The following is a 24,391-nucleotide window of genomic DNA, read 5'->3' on the forward strand; positions in this document are numbered from 1 at the left end:
TTTCTAGACACGACTGGCCTCAATCGGTCAAGAGTAGTACTTTAAGGTATATCTGGCCAGAAACTTCATGTGCTTTCTGTACCTGTATTACTAATTCATCATCCTTTACTAGAGAGATAAAGGTCTGTAGCTCCAGCCTAGTTTATAAAACCATAGGTAACATGCTTCCCCCCACATCTAGTGGCTAACAGAGAAGTGTACCTAAATGCGCAGCCTGTGCAAGAGTATGAGACACCTTCTCCCACAGTAAGAGTTCCTTACTAAATCTGTATTTTTCTAAAAGCACAAATTTAACTTAACTAATGAAAATAAATTCTGGGGTAGCTGAAGTGATACTGAAGTACTACAGAAATTCAGAGCTAGATAGCACTTGTTTTGCAGTGAAGCTGGAGAAGATGAAATAGAAGCAGATACATACTATGTTCCAGGAAGTGTGCTAATCCAGGCAGATCTTCGGGATCAGAGAAGCTGCCAACAGCAACGCAGAGGGCTGCTGCAGACTAGAGAAAATACAACACTCTCAGTAAAAGCTGCTTCAAGAAACACTTTGGGAAAATGACAGAAGTATAAGATAAATCGATCAGGACAGGCACAATAAAAAGGTTTAGTCTGAATGCCTAATCGCAAGGTTTCAGAGCAAAGCAAGCTGTCTGGTTTTTTACCCTGCAGCTTTAAGCACATACCTGTTTTTCTGTACAGCCTCTCTTTCTTGTCTCTTCCTTTTCAACTAGCTCTTCTAATTCACTGTCATCTGGATCATTGAAATCCTCATTATCTCCATCATTGTCCTCAGCCTCATCCTCCTCATCACAGTCCTCATCATCAAAACCTTCTCTACCATCTTCGATCTCAGCTCCAGAATCGTCTTCATCACTTTCCTCTTCAGATTCATCATCATCGTTGTCTTCCTCCTCCTCCTCCGAAGATAAAGCAGCTGGGGCACCATCCAAGTAATTCAAATCCGAAATCAAAAGTGCACATAAGCCATTTTGCAGTTTGATATACCTGAAAAAAAAAAAACATTTGCAATGAATACACTCATTTTCCAAATCTGAATTTTCAGAATCACAAAAGTTTCTGTATTTCTTACAATAGTTCTATGCTCCTCAACTGAGATTTCCTAATGAAAATCTAATGGTAGCTAAGGCGAGCAATTTTATAGCAGGAAAGTAAAAACACTCTTCTGCTATTCAACAGCTATAAGAAATAAGCACTACAAGGTAGTAGCAGAAGCCCTTCCCCCCATAAAGTCAGAGGCACCAATTGAGGCTTTTATTTCTCTCTCTGTGAAATATTTAAGCTACTAGCACCCAGAGATAACTTTGTGTACTCAGAATAGGCAATCCCAAACTTCAATAGTCTGTTATGCTTCTCAGGCTCTTGGAAACATATATTATGTGACAGAAATAAGATCTTAGTCTTTACCTCTAAATAGGCCCCAGAGACTCCATTTCATTTGATTTTATCAATGCTTTCTATTTAATTGGGTCCATAGACATAGCAGCCATGTGTTCAAGAGGAGAGATCTCCTCTGCAGGCTTAATAAAATAAGTCACAGTGAGTTGGTTGGGTTACTATCAAGAAGCAATGTATACAAGAGTTCTCTGTGTGCGTGTGTACACATACATAGAAGTTTTTATATATGTCTGTGCATATATATATTAAAAAATCCCCACAAGTATCATTCTACAACTTTTCAGGCTGAGGACTGCAAGCACCAATGCACTATAAGATCTCTCAGCAGTGTTAGTTTCACAGCAGATCAGGAACAGTCACAATTAGTCCGAGCACGCCCCCACTAGGAGCTTGCACTGGCTAGTACACCAGCTGCAGAAAGGAAGGAATACTGAATCCAGAAAATACTTGATCCAACCTAAGAACTAGTGTGATATAGACAGGTGGTATCTGATCCAGGAAAAAAAAAAAGCTAGTATAAAACAAAGCCATGGTCACATCCCACACTCCCAGAAAAAATGAGTTACAGAGCAAGTTTATACCAGCTCAGAACTTTGCAGTGTGGCCACTGTTATAATTAGGTAGCAGAAATTTCAAAGCAGATTCCCAGCTCAAGCTACATGGTAAGTACCCAAAAGAAAAACAGAAGATACATTGTGTGTTTTCCAACTCCATAGCTCCAAATGTTTCTCACAAGTTTCATTCATGGGTATCATTATGCAATTTCAATGCTTCCCAGCAATAAAAGCATGTGTTATTATCAATATTCCAATTCAAAATACACAGTCAGTGTAAGTTTCACTTTTTAGTAGAGCTGCAGACAACCTGCTACAGCTCTGCAAATGACAGACCAGCCTGGAAACAAATTACTCTGAGTACTTCTCTCCCAGCTGAATTTCATGGGCGTGTATTTAGAGGAAAGGGATAAAGGGGGTATTGTGACAAGAGTTCAGCAGTTCCAAGACAAAGGAAAAAAAACACACTTCTTGGGCTACAAAGGCTATGGAAAAGGCTAATGAACAAATGTTTAATAGCTGTGTTAAGTTTATGAATTATGACCACTCATCCAACGGGAACTGATAGCACTTACTCTGGGTCAGGCTTTCATCATCACTAACACACCTGTTTTGCTTGCTGCAGGACCACTGAGCAGTACAAATTTGTTCCAATCAAAAGCACAAGTGCATTGTTGTTCATTTACACTACAGCACATAGTGTGTAACTTGCAGAGATGCTACGACTAATGGTAGGAGGTACAGACAGGACCAGGTCCATGCTAACATCTGGGTACAGAGTTAATCATCTGTACATTCTGAAAGCCTGTTTGCATCATATACATATGCCACATTAGGCAGCTGCAGCACTACTGAATGCACAACAGGGGTCCTAAACCCAGATATACTGTACACTTGGGCGCTTCAGCCTCCAGGGAGCTCAGAGCAAGAGCCACAGACAGTGACAAGTCAACGTTGCTACAGCTTGTCTTCCAGCACAACCACCATCTTCACCTCTGCACACAAGGGTCCTCTTCAGGTGCTCATGGCCCATGAAGAATACTGGCTTCCCAGTGACCTACAGCCAGCCATGGAAAGCCGAGAACAGAACAGTGCTATTCTTCCAGAAGAACAATTTGCCATAGAGTTGTTTAAGCAGGCGTATCCAGTAGCTCTTGTTGATCCTTTCCACAAACCTCCATTACGCTAATGGAGCAGATGATAGTAATTTTACATTACTCAGCTTCAGGCTTGTGGGTGTTACATATTAGGACAGAAAACACCTAGTAGCAAGGCAACAATTGAACTAAGCCACTGTTGAAGGCTATCAGATTTCACTTCAGGAGAATCTAGAACAGTTTAGGTTATACTGAGCAGAGGCACCGGCTGACTCTTTACTGGTTCTTTACTTTTTCATGTTTCAGTCCAATGGAAAAGGACAAGTGTAATCAATACATAAGTATCAATTAGTATGTGAAATATAGTAAAAAAATGCAATTACATAATGTAGAAACAGAAGCAAGCATAGTTCAATTGCTTTTTTGAAGGACTCTACAGGCATTGATACAAATAAGGCTTAATACAAAATTCAAATTCTTAAAAGTATTGTTTGAACAGAATTGTTCTCACACAAAGTTTTTTCTTATATCAATGATAATTGTTTAGCAGTTAAGTAAATGTTGAAATACATATCAATGCATGCTAAACACTTAGAGAAGTGTTTTAAATTCCCATATTACCCGAAACAAGCAATACAAGCCTGTGAAATTCCACATATGGATGAATTTAAAGAAAGCACACATTTTAGTAAAGATAACTACCCACTCATAGCTCTAATGAACAAAACCAACTTTCATTATGATGATAATTTTTGTCTCAACAAACTCACTTTTGAAAAAACATTCTGCAATCTGTCAGAACTCTTTTGTTTTTAATGATCACTGCATTTGAGACGATAAAATGTAACATCTTCCACTAAGTTAAGACTGTTGTCACCAGACAGACACATTAAGCCCACTGTGACTGGTCTGCAATATACATCATCACTGATGCATGAACAGAGGAGAAAGTGTATATGCATCATCAAATCACCTGCCTTTACATTTACTTGGGAGGTTTGGTATACAGTTAGTGGACACAGGTATGCCTTTACTTTCAGCCACACTGAAGTTCTCCTTCCTAAGGGTAATGTTTGTGTCTGTTCTGTGCAAGGTTCACTCCCCACACATGGAAATCAGTCTGAAGAGATGTGACTCTGGTTCCAACTGAAAAAAAATCTGTTAAGCATGGACAGTAAGATTTCTGGAAAATGTTGGTATTCATTTATCTTATGCTATAAGCAAACACACTCTCCAATTCTCTATGTGTAGAGGAGGTTCCCGAGCCTCAAAATAGCCAGTGACAGTTTTAAATGGATTTCCCAAGCTTCATTGCTGTGCTGCTTCAGGTAGTAAAGGCAGAAGTTTCCCAAGCTGACAGCATCTGTAACTGTGAACTCTGCAGGAAGACGAGCCTCCTGCAAAGTAGCATGAGTTAAGATGCCAGCAGGAGAGGCAGGCAGAGATCCAGATGAAGCAGCAAGGAAGTAGGGCAAGAAGGGAGGGAGCAAGTTTCTCCCTAAGCCAACGCGCACAGTCCTCTTCATGCAGCCAGCAGGGAATTTCGCTGTCAACCAATGTCACTGCAAATCCAAAATTCAGTTCCAGGCTTAGGCTGCACAGATTACATATCATGAAAAGTAAAGATAAAAACCCCAAAACATCTCTAACAAGGGCTGAATAATCTTCTGCCTAACAGAAAGAAGTTATAGTCGTGTCCCTTCAAGAACAACTACCTTACAGCATCCAAAGAGCTCAACCTCCGCTGGGTTCTCAGCTGTGTCTCTCACTGTGAGAAGGCCACAGACACTGTGTGCTGCACTAAAGGAAGGTGATTTATTTTTTTTAGCAGTTTCAGGGGTATTAATCAGAAACATACAAATGAATACACAGGCAAAATAGCAGCGTAAAAGTAATTTTTGTCTCAACTCACAGACATTTGTGTTAAACTTGGAAGCTTATCTAAAACAGGAAGAGCAACAGACTTTTTTTAAGTTAGGATCTGCTCTGTAATACTTCAACTGCATTTTGCACTTCAGCTTAACACTTTCCGAACTGAGCTGCCTGGACCAGGGCTGCAAACTAACAATTCAGTATCGCAAGGCCTTGAAAACATACCATCACAGTACAGTCTTGGAGCAAGTATCGATTTGTTCTTCCCATGCAAGCCCCAAGCCCACTACTGCACGCAAACCAGACAGCTCATCTTCAGAAGAAATACACCCGTGAACCCCCAGTCTCCATTTTTTCACAGAGAGGCCCCGAATTCCCCCGGTCACCAAGACAAGCCCGACTTCCAGCACCCGAGGTTCAGCCGTGCTGGAGTGCCCGGTGTGCTCGGGACACGGGGCAGGCTGACACCCAGACCCGCACCGCCTCCTCCCTCCGGCCTAGGCTGCTTTTCCGTGGGCAGGCGAGGACGCCCCAGCCTACCTCAGAGACCAGCCGGGGGCTGCCTCAACCCTACGCGCCCCCCCGCCCTTAAGCCTCCCCGGGCCAACGGCCTCCGGGGGGGACGCTTGACGCCGCCGACCCTCACCGGTACTGCTTGGGGTCGCTGGGGGACTTGACGATGTCGGGGTCGCCGAGGTTGGCGCCGGGACCGATGTCCCCGCGGTCCTCCTCCTCTCCGTGAGGCGAGCGGCCTCTGGCGTCGCGGCCGCCCTCCCCGGCCTGCTGCCCCATCGTCAGCTCCGGGCAGCTGTAGCTGGACGACGCCTTGTTCCTACCGGGCATGGCGGCGGTCGCACCACACCACAGCGGCGGGGCAACGGCACGCACGGGCCGGCCGGCCGCGCCGCGACCCGTCAGGCCGCGGGCCCCCACCCGCACTGCTCGGCCCCTCCGTGCGAAGGCGGCCGCGAGACTGCGCATGCGCCAGCGCCGCCACCACCGGCCGCCCCCGCCCCACCGCGAGCCGGCCAGCTTCCGCCGCACGAGGAAGTAGCAGTGACGGTTGCGACAGCTCCGGATCGCACCAGTCAGCACCCGCCGTGGTGCCAAATGGGGAAAACGGGCCAATCCGAGGCCCTCTCTTCGTATGAGGGGGGTGCGTGTCTCTGATTGGTGGAGAAAATGCTGGTGGCGTGGGAGCGGTGGGGGAAACCATTGATGGGGAGAGAGAGGGAGTGTAACGCGGCTCCTTTCAGAAAAAAGACCGAGAGGACAGAGAAATAAGAGAGAGAAGAAAAAGACGAAACAGTACAGCCAGATCCTCGGAACTTTTCTCTGTGCCGTCGCGTTCTGACATTTACGCCCGCCTACCATGTTAGCTTCCCCCCCCGTTCTTGCGTTGGAACAGTCCAACCGCCGGTTGGCGGAGGCCAGCCTTCTCCTCTCATTTCCTTCAACTATTGGTCCAATTAGCTGTCGCTCACTCCTGACAGTGCCAATCAGTTCGCGCAAGCTGCCCGAGGAGGGGTGCCACGCGCAGTCCCCAGCGCAGGGCGCTGCCCCCGGGCATCGCCGGGAAGCACCTCCGGGGCGGGCGGTGAAATCCGGCTGAAGTCGAGACAGAAACTTGGCGCGAAGAAACGGGATCGTGGTCATCAGTCTCCCTCAGCGGTCATTAGAAAAGCCAAACGCTAACCACATTGAGTCAATTCAAAGAAATGTGACTGTTCTTAGGGTTCAGAACGCCTGACCACATTCTTGATTTGATAGTTGATATTTTTCAACACTTGAATGCGATAGAGTTAAGTTTGCAATTTTATTTTAACCAACAGTACCAATTGTCTCTTGAGAGATCCAGTACATGCTTAGCGTTGACTGCTGATTTTTAATTTTTTTTTTGTTCCCCTAATGGTATCCTTAACAGCATAAAATTTGTACTCATGGCTGTTTAACAGAAAAGACTCTGTTTATTCTTGATCTGGCCTAGTCTTTGCTGTTTGGTAGGTCTCAGCATTTTCCAATTTGTGAATATACTTCTTTGCCCTGTGAAACCAGTGTCGTCATAGCAAGGTCAAGTCTTGACAAGAGAAACGCTGCTTTTCCTCATCTGGCATCTCATTGAAGCTGGCGTTTCCAAATGGCATACGTGGCCAGCACTCTTTTCCTTGTAACACTTTGAGAGCTGTTAACAAGTTCGCTGTTGCATTTATGATGTCCCTTTTGCATTGTTCCACGTTTGTTCAGTTTTCTGCTATTCCTGTAGTACCAGCGCTGTTACTTATGTGTAAGTCTATGTTGACTGCAAAAGATCTGATGAAAGCAAAGTTAAGGGGTCAGAGGCTCATACGAATGAGGGGAGCTGCCTGAAACACAGGTAAGCTAATTTAGACGGGGTGCCTACTCAATATTTTACTGCTTTATTTCTCCACAAGGTGGAAGCCAAGACCCATGTCTAACGCAGAGCCTCCTGTACAGCCTCTACGGGAGAACTGCGCAGTCAGTGCTGTATTGCACAACCAATAGAGAAGATTGTGAAGAGCAGTCACTTCTTTCCTTTCACATTCTTGTACCCCTTTCTTTCTTTTACTTTGTAACCACACTGTTTTATCCACACTACTATCCTAGGCCACAGCCAGTCACATGGAAGGCTCTATACAAGACCCCATCAAGCATTTTGGGTTTGTCTTTGGTGCAGGCAAGTCTTATTGCCCTTGCCTTGACAGATTATTGTCTTGCATTCTGCAATTACCTCTTACAAGTTAATACAAGTAACTATTATTATTGACTCACTGCTGATACTGAAATCAGCTGCGTGCCACTTCAGGCAGAAGGCTTTCTCTGTTCATTCACAGCTTTTAATGCAAATGTAAGATGATGAGATACATCTCTCCATTATTGTATGTGTCAGTTACCTGTGCTGACTTGATTTCTTATTTGAAATAGGCTCTGCAGGATTTCTGCACCAAATACTAGGTTTCTCCATATATGCAATATAGGGCAGGGTAGAATTCCTAACTGTCTTTTCCAGTTCTGTGGACTATACTGCCACGTAGCTTGTGCTGTAAAAACCAATTCTGCCCATCCTAGCTTGAAGGGCCTGGAATGTACTTGTATTCTTCTTTAAAAAAAAAAAAAAAAAAAAAAGAATCTGACTTGACTGGAAAACAATGAAACACAATTATGTATTAGGTAGCAAAGGTCTTTTTTGCTAAGAAAAAAGTAAAAACAAAATAATTGAAATTCCATTTCTGCTGAATCCATTTTCTTTTACCATTGAGTTGCTGACCTGAAAAATCATTATTTGCATGGAGGTGCTCCATTATACCTGTACAGCTCAAAATCATTGCTCCTTGCTGTGGAAGGGGTTTTTTTGCTAGTTACACAAGTAGCAGAAGCAGGTTTTAGGGCAACAATTACAACACTGCACATTTATTGGCTAAATAATCCTTCTCCTCACTCTGTTTTAAAGCTGCACAGTGATTCCAGACTGATCTTTTTTGACAGGGGGATGATCCTTGAGCCCAGCAATGCAGTTTGATGTATTTTAAAGGCATTAAAGAGATACCTTCTTTCTACATGCACACAATTGCCTAATACAATGCAGCTGACACAAGATCTCTGGCCACGCCCGGTGACTACATTTCTCTTTATTTTGCATTTTCAGGTGTTTAGATACAATAACCACATTCCTAGCACCACACAAATGGCACTTTAAGTACTAGATCACACGCCCAAAATACGTCACAGTAAAGATTTCTGAAAGCAACATACAAAGGAAGGGATCAAGCCTTTAGCACAATGAGCCTAAACTACATCAACGTAGTCACGTTCTCCTCCAGAATATTGTGCTTTTTTCTTAGAACTATTACACTTGGACACATAACAGAACAAAATTACAGAAGTTTTTGCTAGTGTCATGATCCAGCAAGTTACAGTGCAGCGGGCAGGTACTTGACTCCAGTTTCAGACGTCAAAAAGTCTCCTCAGCCAGAGGAGTTCATAGGCCTAACAACCCTAAACTTTTCAGAATTTTCACCTTAAGACAGCAAACTCTCCATCTCGGCCTAATTTACATTTACAGACACAATTTGCAATCACTGTTTGGAGCTGGGATGCACAAACAAGTGTGTGATCATAAAGGCATACAGTGCCTGTCATCTCACAGATTCACAAAAGCAGTTCCTCCATGTATTTCAGAGAAACACAAGCTCTGTGTGTGGCTAATGTACACAGAATACTACACAGTCATGGAGAAGTTTTGTCATTTTAGAGATTTTGGAAGTATAATAATATTTTAGATGTTAAGTAGTAAAAATTGTTCCTCCCTTCAAGGAATGATGCAACAAAATGTCCATAGAATAACTCTAACAGGACGTCGTTGGCCTTTACCATTTTTCATTTGCAGTTATGTTTTATTAATCAATCTTCCTTTTTTTAAATTATACTTTGTGGTTGAATCTGAAACCAGAAAAAACTATCCCCCACACACGCACCCATCTAGCACAAAATTTAAAAAAAAAATCAACAACAAAATGCAGAAAGAAAATCTAATATTGGCACTGATACTTGCCAACATTCACATTTTGGCTCCTGATATTTTTATCTTTCTGAGTTCCAAATATTACATGTCAGATTTTGCCTCCAACTGCACATGCAGCAGCCACTTCCTCCTTTCCTTTGTCCTGCAACAAATCCACCATCAAGCAGCTGATCAGAGTAGATCCAAACCTGGAGAGGGTAAAACTACAGGACACGTGGGAACAGCTGCAGGACGGGCACCTCCTGGGCATCTCGAAACAAAGGATCAGGGACAGCCAGGTGCTGAACACCACGACACCCCAGCACTCTGCAAGCCGTTACTGGTCACTGGAGAAAACTGAGGTCCATGTCTAGAGGACAGCAACAATGACTCTCAAAATATCTGGGGACTCATTTTTTTAAATGTTAAAAAAAACCATATTCTTGCTTTATAAGGGAGTTTTTTCCCCATTTTCTTTTAGAGCCGGTCCCTTCTAATTGGTTTGTGTTTCCTGCTGTTCTTGACAAAAAACCTCTTTCTGCAGGAGAAGAATTTATAATTAATAATGCAACATTCTCTGTGGAAATAACACTTGCAAGGCTATACAATTCTTTTTCTTCAGTGTAACTCACATTAACACTAGGTGCACTTACAATATTTATTCAGATTTTTGTTTTTTAAATTATTGGATGAAGAAATATATAATACTAACATTCCAGCACATTAAACAAACATACCAGTTTCCTACAACAGAGACTTCTGCCTTTGGACTACATAATAACACACCACCACAGATGAAAAGATAAAATTTAGTGAGGAAAGGAGAAGGACATTTCTCAGTGAGAAAGGTCACTAGCACGAGCAGTTCTGCTGCGAAGGGGGTGGGTTGTCTGTGAGTCGCATGCTCCTTCCAGAAGTGCCCCTGGAAGGGTCTGATTCTATACTCTCCGACATTTTTTCACAGATTATATCCACAAGACGCTCAAACACCTGCCTTACATTGATGTTTTCTTTGGCACTAGCTTCAAAGTAGTCAAAACCTGGGAGAAGTGGAAAAAAAAATAAATCAATATAGACTGATGGTAATGGAAATGGTTTTAAAAATACTTTTTTTTTTCCAGAATGCACCTTAAGAAAATAAGACATTAGACAGTTCTTAAGCTCAGTTGATTCCCACAATCTCAGAATGGTGAGCAGAAATACTTCTAAAATTTATCAATCAGTAAGAGTCAAAGGGATAAACGTATCCTTACCATCGCCCCGGTAAGCACACCTGCAGATAACACAGATCTGAACCAACCTGGGACAAGGGAGTCACGTTGTCCCCCTCACATCAGTCAAGGTGCCCTGGGCACTGGCTGGTGACATGCTGCTAACCAGTAACATACGGAGGGGTCTTTCTGGGCTCCGCGCACCCCTGCGCAACGGGGTGGGACTCTGCGAACCACTGCTGCAGTCTGGCAGAGCAGAGACCAGAAAGAGAAGCAAGATGATGGTTGTATTCCTTCTGCTGACCAACTTCTGTACTTGTGAGAAAAAAGCTCCGTGACTTTGGTCTTGTTTTTTCCCCGTTCTTTGTCTGTTTAGACAGAAAGCTCTTCAGGGTGGCTAATACTCGCACAGCACACGTCGCAACAGAGCACCTGTCCTGGCAAGGGCCGTTCAGCACTGCTGGAATTACAAACAATGTTGTGTGATTCCTACAGAGTAATTGCAGCATCCAGTTGCCAGCTCCTAGCTGCAGTGACGAGTACGGATTCTCAAACACTGACCCTTTCTGATTAAAAAAAACCCAAACAGGAAGGCAGGAGTTATGCCAAGGCAGGGATGGCACAGATTCCTGCTGCCTCCCGCTGACACCCCACACCACGCAAGAACCAGCCTTCTCACAGAAGAGCCTGAACCCTGCCTCAGCCAGCAGAAACGCACTGAACTGCAAAGCATTTCTTTATCTTTCTGACCCCAGGGGCTTCAAAGGCCAACCATCACTTATAATGGCTGTTGCTTCTGTTCTACCAGGTTTCTGTATTGCCAACAGCGAGAGCTCAAGCACCACAGACAGTTTATTTTGCAATAAGCTACATTCTGTTGTGCTTCATTTCGGGGGTATTCTGCATTGCATCAGTTTTCTTTGAATCTGCCACAAAGGACGGGAAAGATAAGTTCTCTTAACTGATTAGTCCAGCTGCTGGTAGACTGAGTCATCCTGATGCGTGAGATAAGTCCCATTCTCACTTTTTAAAAATCATGGAACAACGGGTGAAGTGATGGTGGAGACGTTTGCCTCGTTACTAAACCAGGATGGCTTCCGGCATCAGACCAGGGTTCTGTCTGCCCCACTTGCTGTCTTTGATGATGATTAAAAATGTATATAAAGGGCACAAGAAATCAGAGAACTGAACTTAGGTATTTGTAGGTCCAACGTTGGTTTAGCTTCTGCTGTCACTGAATCTGTTTTGGTTTAGTTCACATTCAGGCCAATAACAAATTCCTAATCTGATTAGGAAATTATTTCAATTACATTAATGTCACTATACAAACTTCGATAAACACACTGAAGGACAACCTTTATGTGAATCATTATGATGAAAGCTAGCAGTTTAAGCAGTTGATAGTTAATTAAAGAGATTCCTCCCACCTAACACACAATAATTTCAGATAATGCCATACACATTAGCACAGCTAATATAAGGAAAAACTGATTGATAAAACTAGATGTATTTCTTCAGCCTTTTTAAAAGAGCATTTAGTGTTTTGGGAGGCTACAGAAGAGGAGGACTGGGACAGCACTTTCCAAAGGCATGGCTAGTTTTTGTTTTGCTTTGCACTGGGGTACGTTTCTCCATGGTGAGCTGGACAGGTCAGGGGCAGAACTGTGGATTCTTCAGCAGAAGAGCTTCCTACTGACCGAGTCAGTTGCTACGGTAACTCTGTGCGCCTGTGTGTTTAGAAGTGTCCCATACCTAAAGGATTCAGATTCTAGATGCCAAGTTTGTATTTAAACAAGCAGATTAATTTTGGGGGGAGAAAAAAAATTAGAAGTCTAAACAGGAGTGGGAGTTCCAGTAAAACTATTTGCTGTTACATTGCTCTGGACAAATTTTCAGCTACTAACAGCATAATTACTCTTGCAAAATATGTGGGCCCACTTGCATTCACAACGGTTTTGAGAGTCTGCAAGCCAGGAACCGAGTTTATTCACATTCATATTTTCAAAAGCAAATCAGATTCTGTGTAAAAAAAAGAGCCTGATTTTCAAACTAACCACGTCTTTGTTTGCTTTGCTGGTAAAGAGTTATTATTACAATAATAACAATGATGGGAAATTAGAGGGTTTAGTTTGGTATTTGCTTATTATTTATGATGGCAGTGCCTCAAGGCTCCAGTCATGAATGGGACCCCTTTGTGCTTAGTACATGCAGAATTTACACTTGAAGGCTCTAAACCTGCAGGCCTTTGTAGACATGCCTTTTTTTTTTTTCTTTCCCCACATGAAACATGAAAAAATAATCTGATTGCTCTTAACTCTTTGGAACAGTGACCATTTTTTTGTTTAGACCACACAGGTCCCTATCACAAAGCCATACTCTATACTCATCTATGAGCACATTTTCTATACCTTCCCTTCATTAAAAAACAACACCAACAAAACTCCCAACTAATAAATACTCATTATCTAAGATTTAACCATAACTGGCAATTTGATCGTGGTCACGCTTTGAACTACAACAATGTACGCAGCTTATACTGGAAGTCCAGTACCCTCAGTTTAACAATACACCCTCCAGTCACTGCTTAAGAATTAAGACAACATCAGATTTTATAAATTGGGGATGATGGTGATTCCTTCGGGTCTGGTAAGAATCTCTTCTCTTACAAGCTAAACAAATATCTATGGTATGCCCACTGTAAGTGTCTCCACTGTTAATTGAATTCAATTTTAACAGGATTTACTTGCCACTATGAATTCTTTAAGAGACGATGACAGTATAGTTAAATCTTAACACAAAAACCCTGATTAAAAAGATCACATATGCTATAGTATATAATGAAAAATTATAAATAAATGAGAAAATAAATGATGAGTTTATTTTGCTGTTCATTCTAAAATTTTCACTTCAGTTCCAGCTTCCTCTTGATGGAAATGTTTTGCTTTTTCTCTCCCACATCAATAATGTAATGTGATTTCCCTACCTGGATAGAGAAGCCTAGTACGTTTTAAAAATACGTTTTACTCAACTGTACAGTTCTTATTTATAAACTTTTTTCATTGTTTAGTTGAAAAAAAAAATCCTTCTACAAAAATCAATGTTTGCATTCTGAAAATGACTATATGGTACTTAGAGACCTGGAGATAGAATTGTGTTTATGAAAACTGTTTCTCATTTCATTCCGCTGAGCTAATAAAAGCTGCTCTATCCAGACAAACTTTATCTTTGTTACATCCTTAGATATTAGCTTTACAGATGGAGCAATGCTACAAGAAGGTAGTATTCAGCACTAAACAAGTAAAATATGGGCCTAGATGATATTACACTTCTTAGCTGTGATACCATTATTAAAGTATTACGGCTGGAAGGACTTTTTATCATACAAATTAAAAAGAACACAGTATAACTAAGCAGAGAAAAAAGTAGAAAGAAAAGGTTTGACATGTACCTAGCTGATCTGCTAGATGTTTCCCCTTCTCCACAGGAATAATTCTTTCATCCTCCATGTCACATTTATTTCCAACCAGGATCACTTGTGCATTGTCCCAGGAGTAAGTCTTGATTTGTGTGGCCCTACAGCAGGTCAAAAAAGATTGTTACATTCCACCAACTGTGCCAAAATACAATCATATATTAAGGATGAAAACAAGTACCATTAATGCCAACATCAACATCTCAAGACTGTATGTTGGTTAAAAGAAAATGACCAAGCTTATGCATGAAGCAAGAATGCAGACTATGTAATTTATAGCACCATTCTATTTTACTACTCCTTAACTTTGCATGACAATAAAGTTTCTTGTTAAGACTTTGCAAATGTTTTAAAGATCATGAGATCCAGACAAAAAGCTGAACTGAATATTTTTTGAAATCTGGGGACAAAAAAAAGCATTCTTCTAAAGTTTATTCTCCTTCAGCTGTAATCTGTCAGAAGAATGGCAATCAGTTACACCTCTTAAGGATATTGTCCCTATAGAGAAAGCCATACAATAGATACACAGTTCATGCTAGATTTACAACTTCTTCTGAAACACATAACAATAATTCAGAACAGACAAAAAAGATGCTCATTTGCTGCAGCATTTTAGTAACACCATAAGAAATTGTGTTTTGAGAGTCAAACAGACGGAAGCATCAAGTCATCTTTGCTTGAACAGGAAAACTGGGTCATGGAGAATGAAAATTGCATAGAAACCTGGAAACAATTGCTAAAGAGAAACAGAGATTTACCAAATTGGGAAGATATGGGATCAAGGCAAGGCTCTGTGAGCTAATGTTTGAACTCAGCAGGATTAAGTGATACCTAAGGCAGGAAACAGCAGATGCAATGACAGACGGCAAGTATCAGACAAATGCTAACTTCAATGACAGAGGGATCAAGTGCATGGGAGCTTAAGCAGGAGCACTGGGATGAACTTAAAGCCTCTAAAGCTCTCTGTGGCTCATGTGCTGAAACTGGAGTGGAGCTAGCTGTGGGTCCCAGGAGTCTGACCTTACATTTGGCCTCTTCATAGTTTTTGTATGACGAAACAAAAGATTTTTCTGTTTATCCTGAGTCCTTTCCCATCATCCTCAGTGAGGTGTCACCGGACCAGCAGCAGAACAGTATTAGCTTGGTAGCATTCACTTTCATCCATTTTTTCAGTGGCCCAACCTATTTTACCTTCACCGAGTCAGCTCTATCTTTTAAGACTCCTTCCTTCCCAAAGGTGATTAGGCTGCTCTGCCAGAAGTGATACACTCCCTCCCTCCTCCACTCCCCAACTTACCTTCCCACTCTTTGTCCCTACCCCTCCATACAGGACCCTGCAGTTTCAGGTAAATCTGCCATTTCCCAGGAGAGCCAGGAGTCCCCTCAGATTTTACTTCTGTTTAGTTTGCTTGGACTCCCTTAACAATAAAGCACTTGATTCCTTCTCTTTTGAATTAGCAGCAGCCTCCAGCTCTGATCCACTAATGATAATTTTTAATTAGTTTGAGTTGCTTACTTGCCTTTTCCATAGAAAGCAGACAGTCATGTTACTCCACAGATATCTATGAAAAAAGGGGTCATTTCACTGTGCAACTTGCCTTTGAGCAGCAGCCTGTTTGGATTGCACTGGAAAACAAACCTAAATGAAGCCCACTCAGCAAGGCCAGACCCATGCTGCAACACGCAAAAATAATCAAGGACTTCGTGCAGTGAAACTTCATACTCTTCTTAGCGTCCTCCTGGAAAGGCACTTGCTCCAAGCCCAATTTTGACTCCTCCACTTTCACCCTTTCGAGTGTCTCTATGTAGACAAGCCTTGCAAAAGCCAGTATGAGTCTGTGATGAGTTTATGTGGTACTCTGTGGTTTCCTAAGGCTCATCACAGAAGGGGGTGACCTCGGAAGTCAGCCAAAGGCCCAAGAAGATGAAATATCCCCAGTCTCCCTGCATAAGCAATAGAGAGAAAGAAAGTCTTTCCAGGTTCAATTTAAAACACCTATAACCAGGCTCCTCTTCTGACTCCCAGTCCTCTCTCTGGATTCATTTCAGCCCCTGGGGGGTCATATGGGGACACACTGCCAGATCTTAGCTATTTCAACAGAATTACTTAGAAAATTAGAAAGAAGAAAAAAGCATGAAGGATCTCCCAGAGAAACTCATCCTTCTCCTTGTTTTGTACGAGTTAGTGAAAAACCTCTCTCGCAGAACACTGGCATTTACGCTTACTTGGAATGAAAACAAAGTTATGAAAAAAATTGTCTAAAAGAAACTGTGATCCTCATACAAAAAGAAAGGCAGCAAATTTCCAGAAGCTTTTAGAAAAGTAAATAAATAAATAAATAAAAAGGCTTGTGCAATTGAGATGTTTCAACAACTATCAGGGCAGTCTAATATACACACTGGGAAAAATATATTTCTGTGACAACAACAATGCTGTGCCTTATTTGTGCTGAATTCCCCAAATTAACGACAAAGCATGGCTTTTATGCTTCATGCTTAGAAGAAAAATAGTCTCAGGTTCACAGTTACATGGATATATCAACAACCTAATTTGGAGATCAGCCTTAAAGATAAATAAAACTGATGATTTGTGAACCCAGCTGTCACTTAAATCTAAGTTACGTTTAACCAATTTTGTCTTCCCTTCTATGAAATTGTCTAGATTGTCCAAAGCAGAGTTTCCATAATATTTTCTATTTACTTTACAGTATCAAATGCTGAGTATATTCTAGTTTCAGTACAGTTTCAAATGAGGTATAAACCACTGATTTATCTACACACAAAACTATCAAGCCAATGTCAAATAATAACTGTCAAAGGAGCCTACTAAAAAAAAAAAATCTAGAAACTGAGCTGAAAGCCATGAAAGCTCATTTAACCCGTTCACTCACCCTACTACAGGAAAGATATCATTATTCAAACAAAATAATTAGTTATTTTCAAATATCAGGTAAAACCCATCTTTGCTTTTGCCCATTTATGCTTTTTTTTTTTTTTTGTAAAATAACCTGACTCTACTGCAGTAAGGAAAAATTACCCAGGCTTAATCTTTTAAGGCTTCTCATACAATCTGTTGTACCTTTCCCAGTGGAGGAGCAGGAGAGCAGGTCATGTCCTAGATATTCCCAAATGCATTTAAATTGTGTATCTTACTCTTTCTTAGCTGCTTTAAGATAATTATCATTAACTGGAGTGAGTCACGTGAATGAAGGAAAGACTGTACTTCAAATTCATATACTACCTGGAGAGCTTATCTAAATACCTGATACACAGCCATGATCAGGAGAAACAGTGCCTTTACTTGGTTTAGGAGAAGTATTTCTGGAGTGACACAAAGCAAACCAGAATCCTCTTTAGGATATCCACCCATAAGAAGAGTGCAGTAAAAAGATCACACAAGGAAGAAATCATAGGGCAGATGTGAAGATATATTCTCATTTCCCTTGTGGGCAGGTGAGGCCAGGTCAGGAGGCTGTTAAGTGAGTCACATGCCAATGAGCCAGAGATGAGAGGTAAATTGCACCATACGTACACGGGAGGCAGTTTTAGAGGGGATGTTGGAGCTTCATGAAAAGGCTTGGATAATAATAAGGCTAGTGAGCACAACCTGCTATGGCAATTTCCCAGCTAGAGGGAGGATATAAGCTCTAAGATGCTGGAGAGGCTAGAAGGGAAAAGACTCGTCTCTGATGGAGAGCTGACTTTGCACGAGGCTACCTTCCCATAATTTTTCAGTGTAATTATGAAGATGAATTTTGAGATCTATGCACATCCCTATAAGCTCAACAGAAGCTAAGAGTTTGTCATGGGCGAAAGCTTACTTGGAGTGCTAGGTCTCTGGTTCAGCTGTTTGTTCATGCTTTTGGCTTGTTTTCTGTAGGGAACTCTGCAGGAAGAGATGGTACAAGAGAAAGCAGTGAGATGGGCTGAGACTCATGTTGACAGCCTGCTTACACAGCATCTTAAAAAACCTGAATCACTGAATGGCAGTAGGCAGGGCACCAGCAAGAAGTAACAGGCTTTAGGACTGGAGAATCTCTGACTACAGAGATGACTACTGTACACAACCCGACCCATTCCAAGGTTTTGTGAATGGGTACAATTTTAGGACCGAGGAATTATGTTCAGGTGTGAAATTCTTACCAGCCAATGAGAATGGACTGGGATGGACAGCAGCCAAAAGTTAGTGGAAGGGGCATCACTTCGTATTTTATTTGCTGCTGGGTTTTTTTTTTGTTTGTTTGTTTGGTTTTGGTTGGGTTTTTTTTTGAGGTATCCTCCTGAGCTTGATTGTATTCACTTTATGAACCCAGTCCCATGATCACATGGCAGGTGGCTTACTCATCTTTTTATGCCAGAGAAAGTCAAATTCCATCCATGCAAGCTAGTTTAGAAATAACTGGGAAGGTTAAGAGGTTCCTTACTGGATTTAATTCACATTAACTGAGTACTGCTGATTTATTCCCAATGTCTAAAAGGTCAGCCGATCTGCTGCATCATGCTGCATTTATGAAAAAAATATTCAGCTTAACAGTATTCTTTATTTACTGTACCAGGACACTGAAAAAATGCATCACTAGCCAGCTAGGATAGCAGGACACTTAAAAGAGAGAAAGGATGTGTAGGATTAATTGCTGTAATTTCTAGAAACTTGCAGGATATAAGACGACGTGGGATGAGCTTGGCTGTTAGCTTTTGCACATATATTCTAGGTGGATGCCCCATTTAATTCCACTGAGGGTTGAAGTATGGTCTTAGAACTACCATGGTTTGTTGTAACCTCACCTAAACCTCTGCAAGCAGAGAGGCAACTCGCATATCTGGCCATGCACTTTTCTTGCAAGGTAAAAAGCAGCTTGCGACTTTGCCTTTTCCTGGGGATCTAGAAGCAACGCTACTGAGGGTAACAGCTTCGTTAGTGGAGAAGACGTGGTTCAGGCACTTGTCCTCCCATCAGACCACCTCACATCCCAAACATTCTGGGTCCAGCCCTCTCTTAAAGGTCCTCCCCCTTGGGCACAGCAGGCAGAGCAAGAAGGCTGAGCTATCCACACGTGAGGGATGAGACAAGGCAGGGCTGAGCATCAGGGGCACGCTACTGACTTTGCAGCCTGCGCAGCTTCCCAATCGCTGCCACTCCATCCTCTCACCAGCACCATGCAGAAGCACTGCAGGACTGCTAGGGCTGTTTTTATCACTGGACATGCTGCTGCTGTCTTGCACTTGAGCTGAAGAAGGGACTAGTCTCATGGAGATAAAGGCTCTGAGCTAAAGGAGCTCAAGTAGTAGACACCTTAATTTTCCGAGAATACAGTTCCTGACTGAAGACCAGATCCAGTGTAATGTTTTTTTGAAGCATAACTGTATCACCCAGCATGGCGAGAAAAAAACAACAAAAAATCCTACCTACTTGCTATGCTAGCAAATGGCAGAGGCTGATACAGAAGCACCAGACAAAAGCTTTTTTTTCCATTTCTTGTCCATTTGGAAATTTAGAAAGCTATTTTGCAGACTGGGAAAAAAACCCACCTCTTAGCTGCATCACCACTAGAGGACTCTGCTGGCACAGCTACAGTCCTCATCTCCTCTCCTGTGGACAAGCTTCAGAAAGGATGGAAATGCGTTACCACAGCCTGATTTTATCTGCCCCATGACATAATTTGGACTCAGAATCTTAAAACTGATGATTGGAAAGATTTCTGCCCTACAGAGTAAAAACCAATAGTGATGGTTCACCTCTGTCCTTTGGCTGACAAAGTGCTCTTAGCAAAGGTTTTCATGCAGCCCCTGTGGCACAGGGAGACATGAAGTCAAATAGACAAAGCCAACCCTTCCTAATTCTTACACTCTAGCACCGCTGCCTTTGATAGAACAGATGTTAGACCATTTCCAATGCAAATCTTCAGGTTAAACTTCACCCGTGCAAACTTTAAAATAATACCTCACAATGGCAGCGTATTAGACTGACACTTGTTATTTTTTGGCTAAATTAAGACTGTTAAGTAAAACAATGAGAGGAAACAACAGACAGATGAACTGGTCGTATATACCTTGCTTCAACAGGGAACCAAGCTGAAAACATGTGTAGTTTAGTGAAAGATATTGCCCTAGATCACATGCCTGCGCTCCTATGGAAAAAATCCCTGTGTAGACACTTGGAGAAACATGTTCATCTGAGCCTGGTAGAGGGCGTGCCACATGGGTGAACCTGGGTTTGGCAAAGCTTTTGGGTCTGTGTTTCTAGCAAGGAAGAAATTTATTCCTCTGTCATTAGCTGCTGAAGGACAGCTCAGGGAAGGTGCTGCAATTCACCTTCTGCAGCATGGTGTCATGATACTGGAGATGGGGTGAAAGTGGAGACTACATCTTTAGATGTGATGATCATGACCAACTGCTTCAGTGGACAGTGAGAACTAATAATGGACAGCCTTGGAGGAAGACCAAATTACTAGAAACAACAAACCATGTTGTTGCAGCTTTTGAGTTACAACCTAGATTAGGGGATATGGAACAGGTGTTCAACAAAAAGCCAGACTGAGCTGGATGCTAAGAGCCAACGCCATAGCCAGCGTATGTTCCAGGGAAAGGAGGCTCTTCTGATCTCTTAGGTAAGAAAATTTTTAAGTTGCCTTACATGCTACTGTTTTATGCTCCTGTGATGTCACCGAGATCACTGCTGAGAAAACACCTCCCATCAGCTGCCACTGAGGGGGCTGCAGGAACCACACATGGCCACAGAAACAACACGTGATCTGGCTCTTCTGGGAAGACCTCTACTCTTCCTGCTCTGTACGTGCTCTTCTGCTTCCAAAATCAGATCACAGTGTGAGGTGAGATGCGACATTTCTTCCCGAGAAAGAAGACAGGTGGCATGAGCTACAAGGGGAGCCTCCAAGTGTGGAAGGGGAAGTGCACACCAAAAACTGGGGGAGATGAGCCTGGGTACCAGTGCAGCTTTGATACTGCCATGGAGTTTTTGCAGTGACTGACCTGGTGCTTTCTTTTTACACTGTAAGCAAGAAATATTTCCTGGCTTACAGGAAATTTGTAAGCCAAATTTATTTCCTGATTTTGTCATCAGAAAGTCCAGAAATCATTTTCTGCTGTTTCTGCATTTGGACTGAATTCTGTGGAGTTTATAACAGCTGAGAATCTGTTTCATACCTAGTTTTAGGGCTGAGTCCCCACCCTTCCCATTTAATAGGTAACTCCTCCTCCCCCACGCCACCCTGAGCACTGCCTCACAGAGTTGTTCAGGTGGTAACAGACAGGCCCCTTCCAAGGGGTTTGCTTGCTTTCTGTCCTAGACCTTGCTCTTCCTCCTCTTATTACAACTACAACTAATTTAAACTTCACAAGTTTTAAATCGGTAAAGTTAGATTTTTAATTATCTCAAGTTAAGCAAGGTGAATACTGTTGCATGTGTCTACACTTGTAGGTTCCAAAAAAAAAAAATCACTTTTTAAGGCAATTTGGAAATATTTAGCCTTACTAGATCTTTAAATGAGATTTGACTCAACCAACCACTGTTAAACTAGATTGTTTTAGCAGCATAGCCAGAAACCTCATAAGGCCAAATAATGCATTAAAGGATTAATTTCTTTACAATAAATTAGAACTTTTAAAAGCAATAACTGCTATACTATGCTACTATATTTGAATTATAACTTTTTCATTAAAATGAAACTGTAGAACTTTTTCTAAGGAGAGTTTTAAAAACAAATCATTTATCCCAGAGTGAGAGAGAAAGAGGAAAGAATACGGTGATGCAAAGCACTGTGGAGGGTGGCACGTCTAATGTTCTCAACAAACAATTGTGAGGAGACAATCAGCCAAAAAACCAAACAAACCCAATAACAATTATCTTTCATACCAGTCCTGCACTGCATTGAAGGAGTCTTCACTGGTGATATCATACATGAGGATGAAGCCCATGGCTCCTCGATAGTAGGCTGTAGTGATAGTCCTGTATCTTTCTTGTCCAGCTGTATCCTGGAACAGAAAGGAATATTTAGGCTTTAAGACTTCAATTCTCAGAAACAGGCATTGTAGTTAGGTCTTAGATCTTAAATAAAGCAACCACTTTCTGTTATTATACATCTTAAAATTCTCATTTGCTCCCAACTGAAATGAACTCTACTTACATTTTAGCATTAATTGGGCTTTTGCATCAACTATGATTTATTAAATGCATTTTGACACATGCACTATTAAAAAATACCAAAGATGTCAACCCTTTAATTGCTCTTCTCTGCCTCAGCCTCAATGCAATAATAAAACGTTAGCAGAGTTCACTGAAAGCTGACACTTCAAGGCAGAGGCAATAGAAAACAGTCCAGGACCATACCAGGCAACAGACATTTACATGTTGCAATTTAGTGTCACGGTCAGGAAAATGTCCTTGAGATAGATGCTGTGGGTGACTCAGTTCTCACCTGAGGTTAGAGACAACAGTGAAAGACTTGATGCAATGAAAATTATTCTACAAAGTGAATTTAATCCCAATCATGATGTCGGAAGTGCACATACTAATTTGAGATTTACTAACCCTCTTCTGTTGGTTCAGCTTAATTCTCTTTACCTACAGAGTGCTGTAGAATACCTCTACCTGCAGTTGTCATTTCTATGTTCAGCCTGGCAGCACAAAGGTGAAACTCTGGCATATACAACAGAAGAATTTCAAGACTTGTGACAGCTGGAAAACATGTCAACTACCATCTGTTGGATGCAAACAACATTTATTCCTCACATTTTGGGTGCCTGCTCTTAAACTGAGGAATACTTCTACATCAGATCAGCAGTTCTGCAGCCAATCCATTCCCTCTGGACCTGCCTTCTGAACCAAGGACAGAAGTCGTGTGCTTAACATCTCTCTCATTCAGGAGGTATCTATCATTTGAACAAACAAATTTCATCCATCTTTTGGCAAATGACAACTCTGTGAAACAGCTACAGGGGTACAAAAGGCCTTACCTTCAAAGTGCATGTTCAGTGTAAGGTGTTGTCTACTAGTTACTCTTACGGTTCAGCAGTTCTGAAATGAATGGTCCTTTAGTCCTCCAAACCCCACACTTAAAAAAGCATTTACCATTGCTGCTGTTTTAAAACATGATTCCAGTTTCTCTTCTCTAGAGAAAAAGACCCTAAAGGACTTATCAATCATATAGCTAGTTGAAGAGTAAAATAAATCCATGTAGAGCACTCTTGCAGGAGTATAAAGCCCATTATCTGATCACACACAGCACATCACCACAACCTCAGAAAATACACAAGGTGCAGTGGTGGGGAAACTACTCAGCTTTAAAATCCTCCTGTCCCTCATTCCCATGCAGCTTTGGCTTTGCTGCATGCAAGAGACAGTGTTGCCCTTCCACAACACATGCTAGCCAGTCTATGAAAGGGGAAAACATCAATGATCGCCTGTTGTTCTGCCCCAGAACATCACAGAGGCTCTCTGTAGGAGGAAAACGCTAGTAAATAAGCTCCCTGCAGCTTGCTTAAAAGGCTCTGCCTATTGCACTACTGTGAGACTATCCACAGCTGTAACACACTATGAATTTCCCAGTGGAGAGATTATGCAGCAGGAATCTTGCTGTTTCTCCACCAATCCTCTGGAAAAAGAAGGGGTTTTTCCTTGAAGCTTGTGCATTTATTTCAAGACAGGGTAGTCCATTGGCTGATCACAACAAGGCATTGCACACTGGCTGAGAAATAGTCCTCCTGTTCCCTCCTGACAAGAGGTACCAGAATGAGGTGCACTACACCTTGCAGCCTGAGTGACCATTTCTTCTCCTGCCATCAATAAACCCATCACAGAGCACTCATAGTCGCTGACACTGCTGAACAGCTAAACCAGCCGCGCCAACTAGATCCTAACTATACTTCTTCAAGTGGGGAAGGTCTCAGCAGCAATAGTATTGTTCTGTTTATTCAGAGACATTTCCTAAGGACATGAGGCTTATTAAATCATCAGTCTCCACACGTGCACGTGCATATGCTCATTATAACTCTACTGACTTTTGATCAAATTTGACTGAGGGGAAACACTCCAAAAAGTTCTTAAGAAGATCATGAAAATAGTTGGTAAGGTGAAGAAGAGAGACCTTACTCACACCTTAGCTGGGGGAAAAAAGCTTAACTGCAATGCTTATCTTTTTCCAGCACCAAAGGACCCACAGGAGAGAGGCTTTCTTCATGCCTCATTAGGAGAAAAGCCTAAATCACTATTAGTTACTCCTCAGATCCTGCAA

At 42.0% G+C, this 24,391-nt stretch overlaps 2 protein-coding genes across 5 annotated transcripts in view; both read right to left on the bottom strand.

Annotated features, from left to right (window-relative positions):
• Positions 1 to 5,999, bottom strand: part of NRDC (nardilysin convertase) — a 29,334-nt gene extending 23,335 nt beyond the window's left edge. Inside the window, exons 1-3 of the mRNA XM_054833585.1 lie at positions 5,586 to 5,999; positions 684 to 1,005; positions 419 to 500 (exon numbers count right to left, since the gene is read on the bottom strand). Of these exons, the coding sequence (XP_054689560.1) occupies positions 419 to 500; positions 684 to 1,005; positions 5,586 to 5,920 (739 nt within the window). The 5' untranslated portion in view covers positions 5,921 to 5,999. The remainder of the gene's footprint in view (positions 1 to 418; positions 501 to 683; positions 1,006 to 5,585) is intronic.
• A 2,548-nt stretch (positions 6,000 to 8,547) lies between these two features.
• Positions 8,548 to 24,391, bottom strand: part of RAB3B (RAB3B, member RAS oncogene family) — a 54,663-nt gene continuing 38,819 nt past the window's right edge. For all 4 annotated transcript variants that reach the window (XM_054834364.1, XM_054834362.1, XM_054834365.1 and 1 more), the window contains 3 exons: positions 22,015 to 22,133; positions 14,118 to 14,242; positions 8,548 to 10,498 (listed from right to left, as the gene is read on the bottom strand). In XM_054834364.1, the coding sequence (XP_054690339.1) occupies positions 10,311 to 10,498; positions 14,118 to 14,242; positions 22,015 to 22,133 (432 nt within the window). In that variant the 3' untranslated portion in view covers positions 8,548 to 10,310. The remainder of the gene's footprint in view (positions 10,499 to 14,117; positions 14,243 to 22,014; positions 22,134 to 24,391) is intronic.

This window comes from Grus americana, chromosome 8, assembly GCF_028858705.1.
Source record: "Grus americana isolate bGruAme1 chromosome 8, bGruAme1.mat, whole genome shotgun sequence".
Lineage (NCBI taxonomy): Eukaryota > Metazoa > Chordata > Aves > Gruiformes > Gruidae > Grus > Grus americana.